The sequence below is a fragment of the Oncorhynchus keta genome, chromosome 2 (genome assembly GCF_023373465.1).
Source record: "Oncorhynchus keta strain PuntledgeMale-10-30-2019 chromosome 2, Oket_V2, whole genome shotgun sequence".
NCBI lineage: Eukaryota > Metazoa > Chordata > Actinopteri > Salmoniformes > Salmonidae > Oncorhynchus > Oncorhynchus keta.
The window spans coordinates 7,111,945-7,129,021 of NC_068422.1; the positions used below are offsets into that span (position 1 = coordinate 7,111,945).

The 17,077-nt window shown below is 45.5% G+C and overlaps 1 protein-coding gene across 2 annotated transcripts in view; it reads left to right on the forward strand.

Moving 5' to 3' along the window:
• The window catches only part of LOC118377152 (serine/threonine-protein kinase WNK4-like), a 126,269-nt gene that overhangs the window by 97,753 nt on the left and 11,439 nt on the right, over window positions 1–17,077 (forward strand). For both annotated transcript variants that reach the window (XM_052471270.1, XM_052471276.1), the window contains exons 14-17: window positions 7,330–7,384; window positions 7,576–7,719; window positions 13,914–14,914; window positions 15,287–15,383. In XM_052471270.1, coding sequence (XP_052327230.1) covers window positions 7,330–7,384; window positions 7,576–7,719; window positions 13,914–14,914; window positions 15,287–15,383 — 1,297 coding nt within the window. The remainder of the gene's footprint in view (window positions 1–7,329; window positions 7,385–7,575; window positions 7,720–13,913; window positions 14,915–15,286; window positions 15,384–17,077) is intronic.

The window sequence follows — 17,077 nt, forward strand, 5'->3', positions numbered from 1 at the left end:
AGGCTGGGTTTCTGTACAGCACTTTGAGATATCAGCTGATGTACGAAGGGCTATATAAATTAAATTTGATTGATTGATTGATGTGTGCTGTGCTGTGCTGTGCCTTCCAGTAAACAGATCTAGGATGTCCATAGTGGAGAACAATGTGCTGTTTCATGTGGGTCGGGAGGACCGGTAACTCCTTTTCCTACACATACTACCCCCTGGGTACATAATTACCTCAGGCAGTCCTGGAAATCTCTCCTTCCTGGCTCCGGACCAGGACCTGATTGAAAACAGGCTGCTGACCCTACCACATCTTTAACTGAGACCCCATATGACCTTATACGTTTCTAGACTATTTGGACAATTTGTTTCCCCCCGGGGAGGCGTCAGACGTCACCGTCTGCTTTTGCTGTGGTGTTGCTGAACCTGTCAGTTGCGAGAGATGACATTCGTAGGTAGATTCTCAATCGGATAAAAATCAAGGCTAACGTTACATATTGAGGAATTATTAAAACCGTGGTGGAGCTACAGGCACGCTGCTGTCGGGGGTCACCGACTCAGCTCACAAACTCGGTCACCTATGTCAACACCTGCAATCAACTAGCCAGCTAGCTAGCTAGGTTGAAATGGAACCTGCTTTGTCTGAAGTAGCTAATGAATGTTTCCAGCTCTGTAGAGCTGTGTTTATTGCGCTCTTGTTCACAACAATATTGACAATTCGGAGTTCCAATGCAGAAATTGTTTGCTTAGCGGAGGATTACAGGAATGACTTGGCTATGCTTAGCAAACAAATCAAAATTCTACGCAAACTTATAGGGAGAACACAAACTGGAACTTTCTTGTTCTCAACTCCTATGGCTGGACACCACTCGGGTCTGATGGAGGTTTCCCCGCCTTGTCATCTGTCCCTATCTGAATGGCAGGTGCTTCCTGGAACATGCCTGCAAAGGAAGTCGCCCCTTTCTGCTTCTCCTCCTCCATCCTGTAGTGAAGTAGACGGAGAATAGCAAGAATAATGTTCCAAAAAGAGCTGGTTCCCTGTCACAATTCGTGGAAACCGAAGGCTGCGGCATGATGCTTAATGGATGGGAGTAACTGTGAGAGGTTCGTAGCAGATTGACTTATGGAATAGCTTCCCTGCATTGGTGCCTGATCTACCTGCACCCTCATCACTGGGATTGCCTGTGTCTGCGACAGTGGTGCTGACTCCATTATGTTGACTCCAGCAGCAGCTTCGTCATTGAGTTCGGCTCCTTTCCCCTCGATGGATCTGATGGGGCACTGCTTGCAGTGGGATGTCTGGACCTATAAATGTGAGCAGTGGGCGTACGCTATCCTGCATCTCATGGGCCCGTGAAAGGTTCAACGAATTGTGTGAGGGGTAAGAATGGGTGGATTTCTCCATTCCCTTCTCAGGCTGTTGCATTGGGCAGTTCAATATGTGAGAAATGTCTCAGCATGGGTACAGGACATGAATAAGCTGCTCCCAAACACTTTAAAACCAGCGTCAGGAAATTGAGTCTATCATAGTTCATGTGGGATTCAATGACATTATGAAGGGCAGCTCAGAACAGCTGAAGATGGATTGTAGTAAAGAACTGTTTGTGTCACTACTTGACCCCTAACAAATGCCCCACAATATATCTGTCCCCCTGCCCTCCCTAAATCGTGGCATTGAATGGTTCAGCAGACATTTAGCCCTCCATAACTGGCTACGAGACTATTGCAACTCTGTGGGTGTTAATCCCATTTTGTTGCTGAGTTGTCATATGCTTCAGAAAATGTACATTATCTCAGGGGCATTGGAAGACACAATATCAGTAACCTAATGTATGTCCCTCTTACTGCCCCGAATGCCTCTGCTGATCCCACAGCTATTTTATGCAGTAATCATGTGCCTATGAACCAGAGTTGTACTGTTAGCACTGAGGCGGTGTGCCCTAGTAGGAAGTCCACTGTGTGGAGCTCACCCTGCACTAACATCAATAACATGGCATGTCTACCTCTGCTAAGCTTCCCAGTAAAGCAATGAAAACAATCAAGTAATCCAGAAAAGTTTTTAAAATAGCACAGGTTAACATATGTAGCTTAAGAAACAAGGTTCATGAAATCAATAATTTGCTAGTAAAAGATGGCATTCATATTCTGACAATCTTTGAAACTCACTTAGATAATACCTTTAATGATACAGTGGCAGCAATACATGGTTATAACATCTACAGAAAAGACAGAAATGCCAACGGTGGAGGTGTTGCCGTTTATATTCAGAACCACATTCCTGTAAAGCTTAGAGAGGATCTCATGTTAAAAACTGTTGAAGTAATATGGCTACAGATTCATCTGCTTCACTTAAAGCCCATTATGGTGCGAAGCAGCTATAGACCAAGTGCTAACAGCCAATATCTGGATAACGTGTGAAATTCTTGATAATGTATGTGATATCAACAGAGGTATATTTTCTGGGTGATTTAAATATTGACTGGCTTTCATCAGGCTGCCCACTCAAGAGAAAGCTTCAAACCTGGTTCAGGTTATCAGCCGGGTAGTTCCAAACAGCACAGGAATGAAATCAACAACATATATGGATCACGCCAGGACAGCGGAGTCAATCACCACCTTCCGGAGACACCTGAAACCCCACCTCTTTAAGGAATACCTAGGATAGGGTAAGTAAGGGTAAGTAATCCTTATCACCCCCCTTCTCCCCCAACAAGATTTAGATGCAAGTGGCTGTTCCACTGGTTGTCATAAGGTGTATGCACCAATTTGTAAGTCGCTCTGGATAAGAGCGTCTGCTAAATGACTTAAATGTAAATGTAAATGTACATCTTTACTAATGCTGCAGAAATGGGCTTTAAACAGTATCCCAATCCATTGGATGTAGTGATCACAATGTAGTAGCCATATCTAGGAAAAACAAACTTCCAAGCTTTAGGCCTAATATTGTATGTACGTTTTGTAGTGATTCCTATGTTGTTGATGTAAACAATATTTGTTGGTCCATGGTGTGTAATGAGGAGCAACCAGACGCTGCACTTGACACATTCATGAAATTGCTTATCCCAGTTAATAATAAGCAGCCACCCATTAAGAAAGCGACTGTAAAAACAGTATGTATGTTTGAGAGGGATGAGGCAAAAGGAATGGCATATAAGTCTGGCTTCACAACCAATTGGCAAATGTACTGCAAATTAAGAAATCATTTGACTAAACTGAATTAAAAAGAAGAAGAAACTACACTATGAAACAAAGATAAAGGACATAAAGAATGATAGTAAAAAGCTTTGGAATCCCTTAAATGAAATGTTGGGCAAAAAGGCAAACTCAGCTCCATCATTTATTGAATCAGATGGCTCATTCATCACAAAATCCACTAATATTACCAACTACTTGAATAACTTTTTTCATTAGCAAGATTAGCAAATTTAGGCATGACATGCCAGCAACAAACACTAACACTACATATCCAAGTGTATCTGACCAAATTATGAAAGACAAGCGTTAATTTTGAATTACGCAGAGTGTGGAAGAGGTGAAAAAATGATTGTGGTCTACCAACGATGACAAGCCACCGGGGTCTGACAACTTGGATGGAAAATTAATGAGGATAATAGCGGACGATATTGTCACATCTTCAATTTAAGCCCACTAGCAAGTGTGTGCCTTCAGGCCTGGAGGGAAGCAAAAGTAATTCCCCTATCTAAGAATAGTAAAGCCCCCTTTACTGGCTCGACTAGCCAACCAACGCTTTACAGTAAACAAATTGACAACAGACTTTCAGCACGCTTATAGTGAAGGACATTCCAGAAGCACAGCACTTACACAAATGACTGATGATTGGCTGAGAGAAATTGATGATAAAAAGATTGTGGGGGCTGCTGTTTTGTTAGACTTCAGTGTGGCTTTCGACATTATCAATCAAGTAGAGATACTAGGGTGCAAAAGAGCAAGAATATAAATTACAATATGGGGATGAGGTAGTTGGGTGTGCTATTTACAGATTGGCTGTGTAAAGGGTACAGTACAGGTACAGTGATCGGTAAGCTGCTCTGACAGCTGATGCTTAAAGTTGAGATAAGGCGGGGCTTTACCTAGCAAAGACTTATAGATGACCTGGAGCCAGTGGGTTTGGCGACAAATATGTAGCGAGGGCCAGCCAACGAGAGCATACATGTCACGTTCTGACCTTTATTTCCTTTGTTTTGTATTTATTTAGTACGGTCAGGGCGTGAGTTCGGTGGGCAGTCTATGTTTGTTTTTCTTTTTATTTGGGTATTTCTATGTTTCGGCCTAGTATGGTTCTCAAACAGAGGCAGGTGTCATTAGTTGTCTCTGATTGAGAATCATACTTAGGTAGCCTGGGTTTCACTGTGTGTTTGTGGGTGATTGTTCCTGTCTCTGTGTTTGCACCAGATAGGACTGTTTAGGTTTTCACACATTTATTGTTTTGTTAGTTATTTCATGTCTAGTTCCTTTATTAAAGAACATGAATAACCACCACGCTGCATTTTGGTCCGCTTCTACTTCACCACAGGAAAACCCTTACAATACAGGTCGCAGTGGTGGGTAGTATATGGGGCTTTGGTGACAAAACGGATGGCACTGTGATAGACTACATCCAGTTTGCTGAGAAGAATGTTGGAGGCTATTTTAATGAGAAGGGTGTGCTTGAAAGGATGCACATAACTCTGCAATGTGCGATTGTATTGGAGAGAGTCTGTCTTAAATAATTTCCCACACAGTCTGTGCTTGTATTTAGTTTTCATGCTAGTGAGGGCCGAGAATCCACTCACACATAGGTATGTGGTTGCAAAGGCCATCAGTGTCTTCACAGCGCGATTTGCCAAGGCAAGATACTCTGAGCGCAGCCCAATACAGAAATCTGGAAGTGGCTTCTGATTAAATGTAATTTTCACAGAACCGCTTGTTGCAATTTCGATGAGTCTCTCTTGTTCAGATATTGGTAAGTGGACTGGAGGCAGGGCATGAAAGGGATAATGAATCCAGTTGTTTGTGTCATCGATTTTGGGAAAGTACCTGCGTAATTGTGCACCAAATTCACTCAGGTGCTTCGCGATATCACACTTGACATTGTCCGTAAGCTTGAGCTCATTTGCACACAAAAAATCATACAATGATGGAAAGACCTGTGTGTTGTCCTTGTTAATGCAGACAGCGAAGAGCTCCAACTTCTTAATCATAGCCTCAATTTTGTCCCGCACATTGAATATAGTTGCGGAGAGTCCCTTTAATACTAGATTCAGATCATTCAGGCGAGAAAAAACATCACCCCGATAGGCCAGTCGTGTGAGAAACTCGTCATCATGCAAGAGGTCAGACAAGTGAAAATTATGGTCAGTAAAGAAAATTTAAGCTTGTCTCTCAATTCAAAACAACGTGTCAATACTTTGCCCCTTGATAACCAGTGCGCTGCCCATATCATTGCATAGTGCAGAAAATACACGAGAGTTCAGGGGCATTGCTTTAACTTCTTACGTCGAGCAATCCCGTATCCGGGAGCGTAATCATAGCCTCAAGCTCATTACCATAACGCAACGTTAACTGTTCATGAAAATCGCAAATGAAATGAAAGAAATATATTCACTCACAAGCTTAGCCTTTTGTTAACAACACTGTCATCTCAGATTTTCAAAATATGCTTTTCAACCATAGCTACACAAGCATTTGTGTAAGAGTATTGATAGCTAGCATAGCATTAAGCCTAGCATTCAGCAGGCAACATTTTCACAAAAACAAGAAAAGCATTCAAATAAAATCATTTACCTTTGAAGAACTTTGGATGTTTTCAATGAGGAGACTCTCAGTTAGATAGCAAATGTTCAGTTTTTCCAAAAATATTATTTGTGTAGGAGAAATCTCTCCGGTTTGTTCATCACGTTTGGCTAAGAAAAAACCCAGAAAATTCAGTCATTACAACGCCGAACTTTTTTCCAAATTAACTCCATAATATCGACAGAAACATGGCAAACGTTGTTTAGAATCAATCCTCAAGGTCTTTTTCACATATCTATTCGATGATAAATCATTCGTGGCAGTTGGATTTCTCCTCTGAAGCAAATGGAAAAATACACGCAGCTGGAGATGACGCAATAATTTTGACGGAGGACACCAAGCGGGCACCTGGTAAATGTAGTCTCTTATGGTCAATCTTCCAACGATATGCCTACAAATACGTCACAATGCTGCAGACACCTTGGGGAAACAACAGAAAGTGTAGGCTCATTCCTGGCGCATTCACAGCCATATAAGGAGACATTGGAACACAGCGCTCTACAACATCCGCAGAGTACGACCCTGCCTCACACAGGAAGCGGCGCAGGTCCTAATCCAGGCACTTGTCATCTCCCGTCTGGATTACTGCAACTCGCTGTTGGCTGGGCTCCCTGCTTGTGCCATTAAACCCCTACAACTCATCCAGAACGCCGCAGCCCGTCTGGTGTTCAACCTTCCCAAGTTCTCTCACGTCACCCCGCTCCTCCGCTCTCTCCACTGGCTTCCAGTTGAAGCTCGCATCCGCTACAAGACCATGGTGCTTGCCTACGGAGCTGTGAGGGGAACGGCACCTCAGTACCTCCAGGCTCTGATCAGGCCCTACACCCAAACAAGGGCACTGCGTTCATCCACCTCTGGCCTGCTCGCCTCCCTACCACTGAGGAAGTACAGTTCCCGCTCAGCCCAGTCAAAACTGTTCGCTGCTCTGGCTCCCCAATGGTGGAACACACTCCCTCACGACGCCAGGACAGCGGAGTCAATCACCACCTTCCGGAGACACCTGAAACCCCACCTCTTTAAGGAATACCTAGGATAGGATAAGTAATCCTTCTCACCCCCCCCCCCCTTAAAAGATTTAGATGCACTATTGTAAAGTGGATGTTCCACTGGATGTCATAAGGTGAATGCACCAATTTGTAAGTCGCTCTGGATAAGAGCGTCTGCTAAATGACTTAAATGTAATGTAAATGTATATCGAAGAAGTTAACAAAGTTAACCATTTTCACTGGAGTGTCCAAAACGTCTTTCAAGCTGTCAGGCATTCCCTTGGCAGCAAGAGCCTCTTGGTGGATGCTGCAGTGTACCCAAATGGCGAGCAACTGCTTGCACGCACTTTGCCACTCCACTATGTCTCCCTATCATGGCTTTTGCGGAATGTGAGAGAGAGAAATTATGTGGTGCACATATCTGCTCATGTGTGATGTAGTACGCAATTTTCAGGGACCACTTTTGGCACGTGAGCGCTACTTTCAGAACTACTGGCTAAAAAGTATTAAAATAGTTACCAGACTATCTCTAACTCACTGTGTATATCTGTGTACTCTCTTCCAGCCTAATCTTCACAGTCACATTGTGGAGCGGACACAGTCTGCCTCCTCTCTACCAGGTAAGAAAACGAAACCTCAGTTCTTCTCAGTATCATCTTGTGCTGCTTGGTCTCTATTCATATTCAACCTCCCTACACCTACTGTATGTTCACTAGGGTTTGTATGGTAAATAGACATGCATTTTATTGTCAATGTGCATGTCCATCTCAATGACTGAGACTGACTGTCTGTATCTGTCTGTTCTCCCAAGAATTCAGCATGGCTGACCCCAGTGTAGCCGTGCATGGTTCTCCCTTACGTCCCGCTGATGGAGGAGAGTTCTTCAGCCCAGCAGACGTGACTTTACCTGCATGGAGACCTCTATTACGCTCCCAGTCTTTCCACAACGCCCCAGGTACTGTACTGTAACAGCCTAGCTCTCCTCCTCCTCCCCACAGGCCCATGTGAAGAGACTTAGCATTGTTTACTGTTCACCACAGAGGGAGGACTGTTGCAGACTAAATGACACCCTATGACCTATAGGGCATGACCAAAGCCTGGTCAAAAGTAGTGCACTATTAAAGGAATAGCATGCCATTTGGGATGCATCCTCATCTTGGCAGTGGAACACAAACCGGGCCTGACACCATCGTAAAACCCCTCCCTCCTCAGACCCCGTTCTTAGTATTGTCAGGACATTTGAATGGCCCCGACTAACTTTCCCCTTTCCCTCAAAGCCCAGTTTTGTGCCTCAGTGGTGCCGTGCCAGCCTTGTCTCAGGGCCCCTTAGGTAATTACCTCATCTGAAGGAAGCTTGTTGCCTCTTTTCGAGAGGTGAATGCAGTTACTGTGAAGCATAATCATTCCCAGCCTGTTTTCTGCTTTGTAGCACACATGCACACACAAACGTACGCATACACATACAGACACACACACACACACACACACACAAACAATCCCACTCCCCCTCTTTCCAAGAAATCCCCCCCACTGGAGGAGATGGAAGCATTTAAAGTCAATTAAAGAACACACAACGTCCCCTTCCACCGCACAAGATTTGGAGGCCATCTGAAGTATATCCCCCCTTCCTCTTTCCCCTGTTGTCTCTCTGTACTCTGCTGGACACAGCCACAGCACAGTCTAGTTTCACAATGCCTGCTTGAACTGTGTTGCCCAAACTATATTTCTATCTGAATTTACGTTAGTGGCTGGATTACCTCAGTGACTGCCGTGTTAGTGGCTGGATAACCTCAGTGACTGGCATGTTAGTGACTGGATCATTTTAAAAAATCAAATCACATCAAATTTTATTTGTCACATACACATGGTAAGCAGATGTTAATGCGAGTGTAGCGAAATGCTTGTGCTTCTAGTTCCGACAATGCAGTAATAACCAACAAGTAATCTAACTAACAATTCCAAAACTACTGTCTTATACACAGTGTAAGGGGATAAAGAATATGTACATAAAGATATATGAATGAGTGATGGTACAGAGCAGCATAGGCAAGATACAGTAGATGGTATCGAGTACAGTATATACATATGAGATGAGTATGTAAGCAAAGTGGCATAGTTAAAGTGGCTAGTGATACATGTATTATGTAAGGATGCAGTAGATGATATAGAGTACAGTATATACATATGCATATGAGATGAATAATGTAGGGTATGTAAACATTATATTAGGTAGCATTGTTTAAAGTGGCTAGTGATATATTTTACATCATTTCCCATCAATTCCCATTATTAAAGTGGCTGGAGTTGAGTCAGTGTCAGTGTGTTGGCAGCAGCCACTCAATGTTAGTGGTGGCTGTTTAACAGTCTGATGGCCTTGAGATAGAAGCTGTTTTTCAGTCTCTCGGTCAGCGGGGTGGAGATGTTGTTGCCTTCCCTCACCACCTGGGGGCGGCCCGTCAGGAAGTCCAGTACCCAGTTGCACAGGGCGGGGTCGAGATCTAGGGTCTCGAGCTTGATGACGAGCTTGGAGGGTACTATGGTGTTGAATGCCGAGCTGTAGTCGATGAACAGCATTCTCACATAGGTATTCCTCTTGTCCAGATGGGTTAGGGCAGTGTGCAGTGTGGTTGAGATTGCATCGTCTGTGGACCTATTTGGGCGGTAAGCAAATTGGAGTTGGTCTGGGGTGTCAGGTAGGGTGGAGGTGATATGGTCCTTGACTAGTCTCTCAAAGCACTTCATGATGACGGAAGTGAGTGCTACGGGGCGGTAGTTGTTTAGCTCAGTTACCTTAGCTTTCTTGGGAACAGGAACAATGGTGGCCCTCTTGAAGCATGTGGGAACAGCAGACTGGTATAGGGATTGATTGAATATGTCCGTAAACACACCGGCCAGCTGGTCTGCGCATGCTCTGAGGGCGCGGCTGGGGATGCCGTCTGGGCCTGCAGCCTTGCGAGGGTTAACACGTTGAAATGTCTTACTCACCTCGGCTGCAGTGAAGGAGAGTCCGCATGTTTTCGTTGCAGGCCGTGTCAGTGGCACTGTATTGTCCTCAAAGCGGGCAAAAAAGTTATTTAGTCTGCCTGGGAGCAAGACATCCTGGTCCGTGACTGGGCTGGTTTTCTTCTTGTAGTCCATGATTGACTGTAGACCCTGCCAGATACCTCTTGTGTCTGAGCCGTTGAATTGAGATTCTACTTTGTCTCTATACTGACGCTTAGCTTGTTTGATAGCCTTGTGGAGGGAATAGCTGCACTGTTTGTATTCGGTCATGTTACCAGTCACCTTGCCCTGATTAAAAGCAGTGGTTCGCGCTTTCAGTTTCACGCGAATGCTGCCATCAATCCACGGTTTCTGGTTAGGGAATGTTTTAATTGTTGCTATGGGAACGACATCTTCAACGCACATTCTAATGAACTCGCACACCGAATCAGCGTATTCATCAATGTTGTTATCTGACGCAATACGAAACATATCCCAGTCCACGTGATGGAAGCAGTCTTGGAGTGTGGAGTCAGCTTGGTCGGACCAGCGTTGGACAGACCTCAGCGTGGGAGCTTCTTGTTTTAGTTTCTGTCTGTAGGCAGGGATCAACAAAATGGAGTCGTGGTCAGCTTTTCCGAAAGGAGGGCGGGGCAGGGCCTTATATGCGTCGCGGAAGTTAGAGTAACAATGATCCAAGGTTTTACCACCCCTGGTTGCGCAATCGATATGCTGATAAAATTTAGGGAGTCTTGTTTTCAGATTTGCCTTCTTAAAATCCCAGCTACAATGAATGCAGCCTCCGGATAAATGGATTCCAGTTTGCAAAGTGTCAAATAAAGTTCTTTCAGAGCCATCGATGTGTCTGCTTGGGGGGGAATATATACGGCTGTGATTATAATCGAAGAGAATTCTCTTGGTAGATAATGCGGTCGACATTTGATTGTGAGGAATTCTAAATCAGGTGAACAGAAGGATTTGAGTTCCTGTATGTTTCTTTCATCACACCATGTCTCGTTAGCCATAAGGCATACGCCCCCGCCCCCCTTCTTACCAGAAAGATGTTTGTTTCTGTCGGCGCAATGCGTGGAGAAACCCGCTGGCTGCACCGCCTCCGATAGCGTCTCTCCAGTGAGCCATGTTTCCGTGAAGCAAAGAACGTTACAGTCTCTGATGTCCCTCTGGAATGCTACCCTTGCTCGGATTTCATCAACCTTGTTGTCAAGAGACTGGACATTGGCGAGAAGAATGCTAGGGAGTGGTGCACGATGTGCCCGTCTCCGGAGTCTGACCAGAAGACCGCCTCGTTTCCCTCTTTTACGGAGTCGTTTTTTTGGGTCGCCGCATGGGATCCATTCCGTTGTCCTGGTTGAAAGGCAGAACACAGGATCCGCGTCGCGAAAATCATATTCTTGGTCGTACTGATGGTGAGTTGACGTTGATCTTATATTCAGTAGTTCTTCTCGACTGTATGTAATGAAACCTAAGATGACCTGGGGTACTAATGTAAGAAATAACACGTAAAAAAAACGAAAAACTGCATAGTTTCCTAGGAACGCGAAGAGAGGCGGCCATCTCTGTCGGCGCCGGAAGATTACCTCAGTGACTGGCGTGTTAGTGGCTGGATTACCTCAGTGACTGGCATGTTAGTGACTGGATTACCTCAGTGACTGGCGTGTTAGTGGGTGGATTGCCTCAGTGACTGGCATGTTAGTGACTGGATAACCTCAGTGACTAGCGTGTTAGTGGGTGGATTACCTCAGTGACTGGCATGGTAGTGACTGGATTACCTTAGTGACTGGCGTGTTAGTGGCTGGATTACCTCAGTGACTGGCGTGTTAGTGGCTGGATTACCTCAGTGACTGGCGTGCTAGTGGCTGGATTACCTCAGTGACTGGCGTGTTAGTGGCTGGATTACCTCATTGACTGGCGTGTTAGTGACTGGATTACCTCAGTGACTGGCGTGTTAGTGGCTGGATTACCTCAGTGACTGGCATGTTAGTGACTGGATTACCTCAGTGACTGGCGTGTTAGTGGGTGGATTACCTCAGTGACTGGCATGTTATTGACTGGATAACCTCAGTGACTAGCATGTTAGTGGGTGGATTACCTCAGTGACTGGCATGTTAGTGACTGGATTACCTTAGTGACTGGCGTGTTAGTGGCTGGGTTACCTCAGTGACTGGCGTGTTAGTGGCTGGATTACCTCATTGACTGGCGTGTTAGTGACTGGATTACCTCAGTGACTGGCGTGTTAGTGGCTGGATTACCTCAGTGACTGGCATGTTAGTGACTGGATTACCTCAGTGACTGGCGTGTTAGTGGGTGGATTACCTCAGTGACTGGCATGTTAGTGACTGGATAACCTCAGTGACTAGCATGTTAGTGGGTGGATTACCTCAGTGACTGGCATGTTAGTGACTGGATTACCTTAGTGACTGGCGTGTTAGTGGCTGGATTACCTCAGTGACTGGCGTGTTAGTGGCTGGATTACCTCATTGACTGGCGTGTTAGTGGCTGGATTACCTCATTGACTGGCGTGTTAGTGACTGGATTACCTCAGTGACTGGCGTGTTAGTGGCTGGATTACCTCAGTGACTGGCATGTTAGTGACTGGATTACCTCAGTGACTGGCGTGTTAGTGGGTGGATTACCTCAGTGACTGGCATGTTAGTGACTGGATAACCTCAGTGACTGGCATGTTCGTGACTGGATTACCTCAGTGACTGGCGTGTTAGTGGCTGGATTACCTCAGTGACTGGCGTGCTAGTGGCTGGATTACCTCAGTGACTGGCGTGTTAGTGGCTGGATTACCTCATTGACTGGCGTGTTAGTGGCTGGATTACCTCATTGACTGGCGTGTTAGTGACTGGATTACCTCAGTGACTGGCGTGTTAGTGGCTGGATTACCTCAGTGACTGGCATGTTAGTGACTGGATTACCTCAGTGACTGGCGTGTTAGTGGGTGGATTACCTCAGTGACTGGCATGTTAGTGACTGGATAACCTCAGTGACTGGCATGTTCGTGACTGGATTACCTCAGTGACTGGCGTGTTAGTGGCTGGATTACCTCAGTGACTGGCGTGCTAGTGGCTGGATTACCTCAGTGACTGGCGTGTTAGTGGCTGGATTACCTCATTGACTGGCGTGTTAGTGACTGGATTACCTCAGTGACTGACATGTTAGTGGCTGGTTTACCTCTGTGACTGACATGTTAGTGGCTGGATTACCTCAGTGACTGGCGTGTTAGTGGCTGGATTACCTCAGTGACTGACATGTTAGTGGCTGGTTTACCTCAGTGACTGACATGTTAGTGGCTGGATTACCTCAGTGACTGTCGTGTTAGTGGCTGGATTACCTCAGTGACAGGAGACCTGTTGGGTCATAACTGTAGAGCCATTGTTGAATACAATTTAAAATCAATGGATGGGGTAGTGTAATGGCGTCCGCACTAATCCCTGAGGAGTGTGGAATAGACCTTGAATTGACGTCTGTGCCCAGTGGGATGTTTTCAATTTCAGACTTTCATAAATGTCAAAACGAGTCTTTCCTTGCTGCATTAAATTTCTAATCCAAAATATATCTGCCTGCGTCCCAAATGGCATCCTATTCCCTACATTATGCACCACTTTTGACCAATGCCCTACTTTTGGGTGCCATTTGGAATGCATACATAACTGCACATGCCCCAACCACTCTGGCTATCAGCTCCTGTTATGCAATGACAATCTCATCAAAGCTCTCTCTTAAACTGTGATTTTTTAAAGACAAAACCCTGCCATTTGCCATGGAAACCACCGCACATGAGGGATTTATGTTCCAAATGCCTGATGTCACTTGGCAGTAGGGCAGAAGGAACAATCCAAAATCTGAGTGAGATGGAGCAAGAATAATGTAATTCACTAGTCTCTGTGTTCGTTCAGTATCCCACTCTTTTACAACCTAAGGTGTTCTCCAGGCGTTGGCATAAGAGTTTGTATGAGGACACTGTAAAGAACACATTGAGGTTTTGTAAGGCATTCTTTTTACACAAGTGGTATTTCTGAGTTAGGTAATGTTATGTTGTTTTGTGTCTACCAATCTGTCACCACACAAAGTTCCCTCTCAGTAAATAAAAGTTAGTTGAATTTGATAATCACTAACATAAATTGTTCTGTTTTCTACCAGGTTCTCCTCACTACCAGCAGCACCACCCAGCCTCAATGTTCTCCCAAGAGTGCCCCCAACCCCAGCAGCACCACCCAGCCTCCATGTTCTCCCCAGAGCACCCCCAGCAGCAGCACCTCCACCCACAGCAGCACCACCCAGTCTCCATGTTCTCCCCAGAGCACCTCCATCCCCATCCTAAGCAGCAGCACCCCCATCCCAAGCAGCAGCACCCCCATCCCAAGCAGCACTACCACATGCCCCCCTTCATGGGCCACACACACTTCCCTTTCCCTTATCCAGTGAACCCCGGCTCCCCAAAACCAGCCCATTCTCCCCTCACATGGGTTGCCAGCAACCCCATGTTCCCCTCCGTTTACTCCCCAGCCTTCTCCGGGGGCCACCACTCTGATGCCCCGAGCCCCTTAGAGTACAGCGGGGAGGGGAACCCTCTGTCTCCCTCTGCTCACCCCCAGCACTCCGACATGTGGCCTTCCCACACACAGCCCCTCTTCTCCCTGGCCAATGTGATCTCCATGGCGATGAGCATGGCCCACTCCTTCATCCCTGCCAACAGCCTGGCCAACCAAGGGATGCCCTCCATAGCAGGCTTCCACCCCCAGTCTGGCTACCCATCCATCTACTCCCCCCCCTACCAGACAGCTCCAGTGGAGGTCCCCCACCCTCAGGGTGGGATGCCTGGTCAAGGAAAACAGCACAGTGTCTACCAGGGCGCCGACACTCCACCAGAGATGCAGAGGGATGTGTCTGGGTCTGTGTACTCTCAAAACAGACACCCCAGCTGGCAGCATAACCACATATCTCCCTCTATGATGGGCTACAACACCCCTCCAAGGAACCCACAGGGGATGTCACTGCAAACAGTGTCTTCCAAACGCCTAAGCCATTTACAGAATAGTTCCCAAGGATCCTACATGGTTCCTCAGGACCAGTCTGATGTGTCCAGCTCTGCGTCGGGGTCTGACCTGTCCCCCTCGGCCACAGACAGCCCGGAGAGCACAGTAAGTTACCAACTAGACCTTACATGACTGTCTGACAGTGACAAGTAATGTCATTCTTGCTGAATATTTTTGGTCACTGAAACATAGCTGAAATTATTTTGCCTACTGGAAAAAAGTCATCAACATTGTTATTTGTTACTTTTATTTTTTTAAGGTATTTTTCTTAAAACTGCATTGTCGGTTAAGGGCTTATAAGTAAGCATTTCACTATAAGGTTGACCTGTTGTATTCGGCGCATGTGACAAAGAACATTTGATTTGATTAAGAAAATGATAAAGAGAAATACCTAATGTATAGGGGGGGGATAGATTTATTTCTCGTAATAATTTTCTTAATAATATTGATTACATGTTTCCTTCCTCTTTTCCCAAGTTATCATCGTTCAGCTCAACCACACCAATGTCCAGACCAATGGTGCCTGAGATGAATGCCAGTGCTCCCAAGCCCAGAGTATCTTCCAGTTACACAGGTAGAATTCACAGCGACTTCCCCTCGCTATCTCTACTCTAGCTGTATTCTACTGTACTGGCCCTTACCTAAGCTTACTGTTGATCTGTTGATGGTAGGAGACGGGCCGGGGAGGACGCTGGCAGACCTTGTTAGCACACTAAACAAATGCAGAGTGAACATTCCAGACACACACACACACACTTCAGACACACACACTTCAGACACACACACACACACACACACACACACACACACACACACACACACACACACACACACACACACACACACACACACACACACACACACACACACACACACACACACACACACACACACACACACACACACACAACGAGGCCGTTTCTCTATTATGCAAGTGTGTTTTATGTTTTATTCTGTCTAAATAAGGCCTACCCAGCTACGTTCTGAGAACCATATGATTCTTAGGGCTTGGTGAGAGCGTGGTTGTCCTATGGTTATTTTGCATACACACTTCCCACAACTTTCTGGGAATGGTGCAGGATAGTTGCTTGGCTTTGGAACATTTTCAGTACATTTAAGGAACTTGACAAAAAAAACATGATTTTCTTGGTATTTCATTACTTTAACAGAACATTTCCTAAAAGTTCAAACATGGTTACATTTAATAAAACAGTTGGTAATGTAGGAATGTTCTCCAACTGGTTTGATATTTGGAAAGTTCTCAAATAGTTCAGAAAACATGAAGAAACAAATAAAATAATATGTTATTTGTCACATGCAGATGTTAATGCGAATGTAGCAAAATGCTTGTGCTTCTAGTTCCGACCATGCAGTAATATTTAACAAGTAATCTAACCTAATAATTTCACAACAACTACCTTATACACACACAAGTGTAAAGGAATGAATAAGAATATGTACATACAAATATATGAATGAGTGATGGCCGAAAGGCATAGGCAAGATGCAGTAGATGGTATAGAGATGAGTAATGTAGGGTATGTAAACATTATATAAAGTGGCCTTATTTAAAGTGGCTAGTGATCCATTTATTACATCAAATTTTACATTATTAAAGTGGCTGGAGTTGAGTCAGTATGTTGGCAGCAGCCACTCAATGTTAGTGATGGCTCGTTAACAGTCTGATGGCCTTGAGATAGAAGCTGTTTTTCAGTCTCTCGGTCCCCGCTTTGATGCACCTGTACTGACCTCACCTTCTGGATGATAGCGGGGTGATCACGCAGTGGCTCGGGTGGTTGTTGTCCTGGTTGGCAGGTAGTTTGCCCCCGGTGATGCGTTGTGCAGACCTCACTACCCTCTGGAGAGCCTTACGGTTGTGGGCGGAGCAGTTACCGTACCAGGTGATGATACAGTCCGACAGGATGCTCACGATTGTGCATCTGTAAAAGTTTGTACGTGTTTTTGGTGACAAGCCAAATTTCTTCAGCCTCCTGAGGTTCTTCACCATGCTGTCTGTGTGGGTGGACCATTTCAGTTTTCCATGATGTGTACGCTGAGGAACTTAAAACTTTCCACCCTCTCCACTGTCGATGTGGATAAGGGGCTGCTCCCTCTGCTGTTTCCTGAAGTCCACAATCATCTCCTTAGTTTTTTTGACGTTGAGTGTGAGGTTATTTTCCTGACACCACACTCCGAGGGCCCTCACCTCCTCCCTGTAGGCCATCTCGTCGTTGTTGGTAATCAAGCCTACCACTGTAGTGTCGTCTG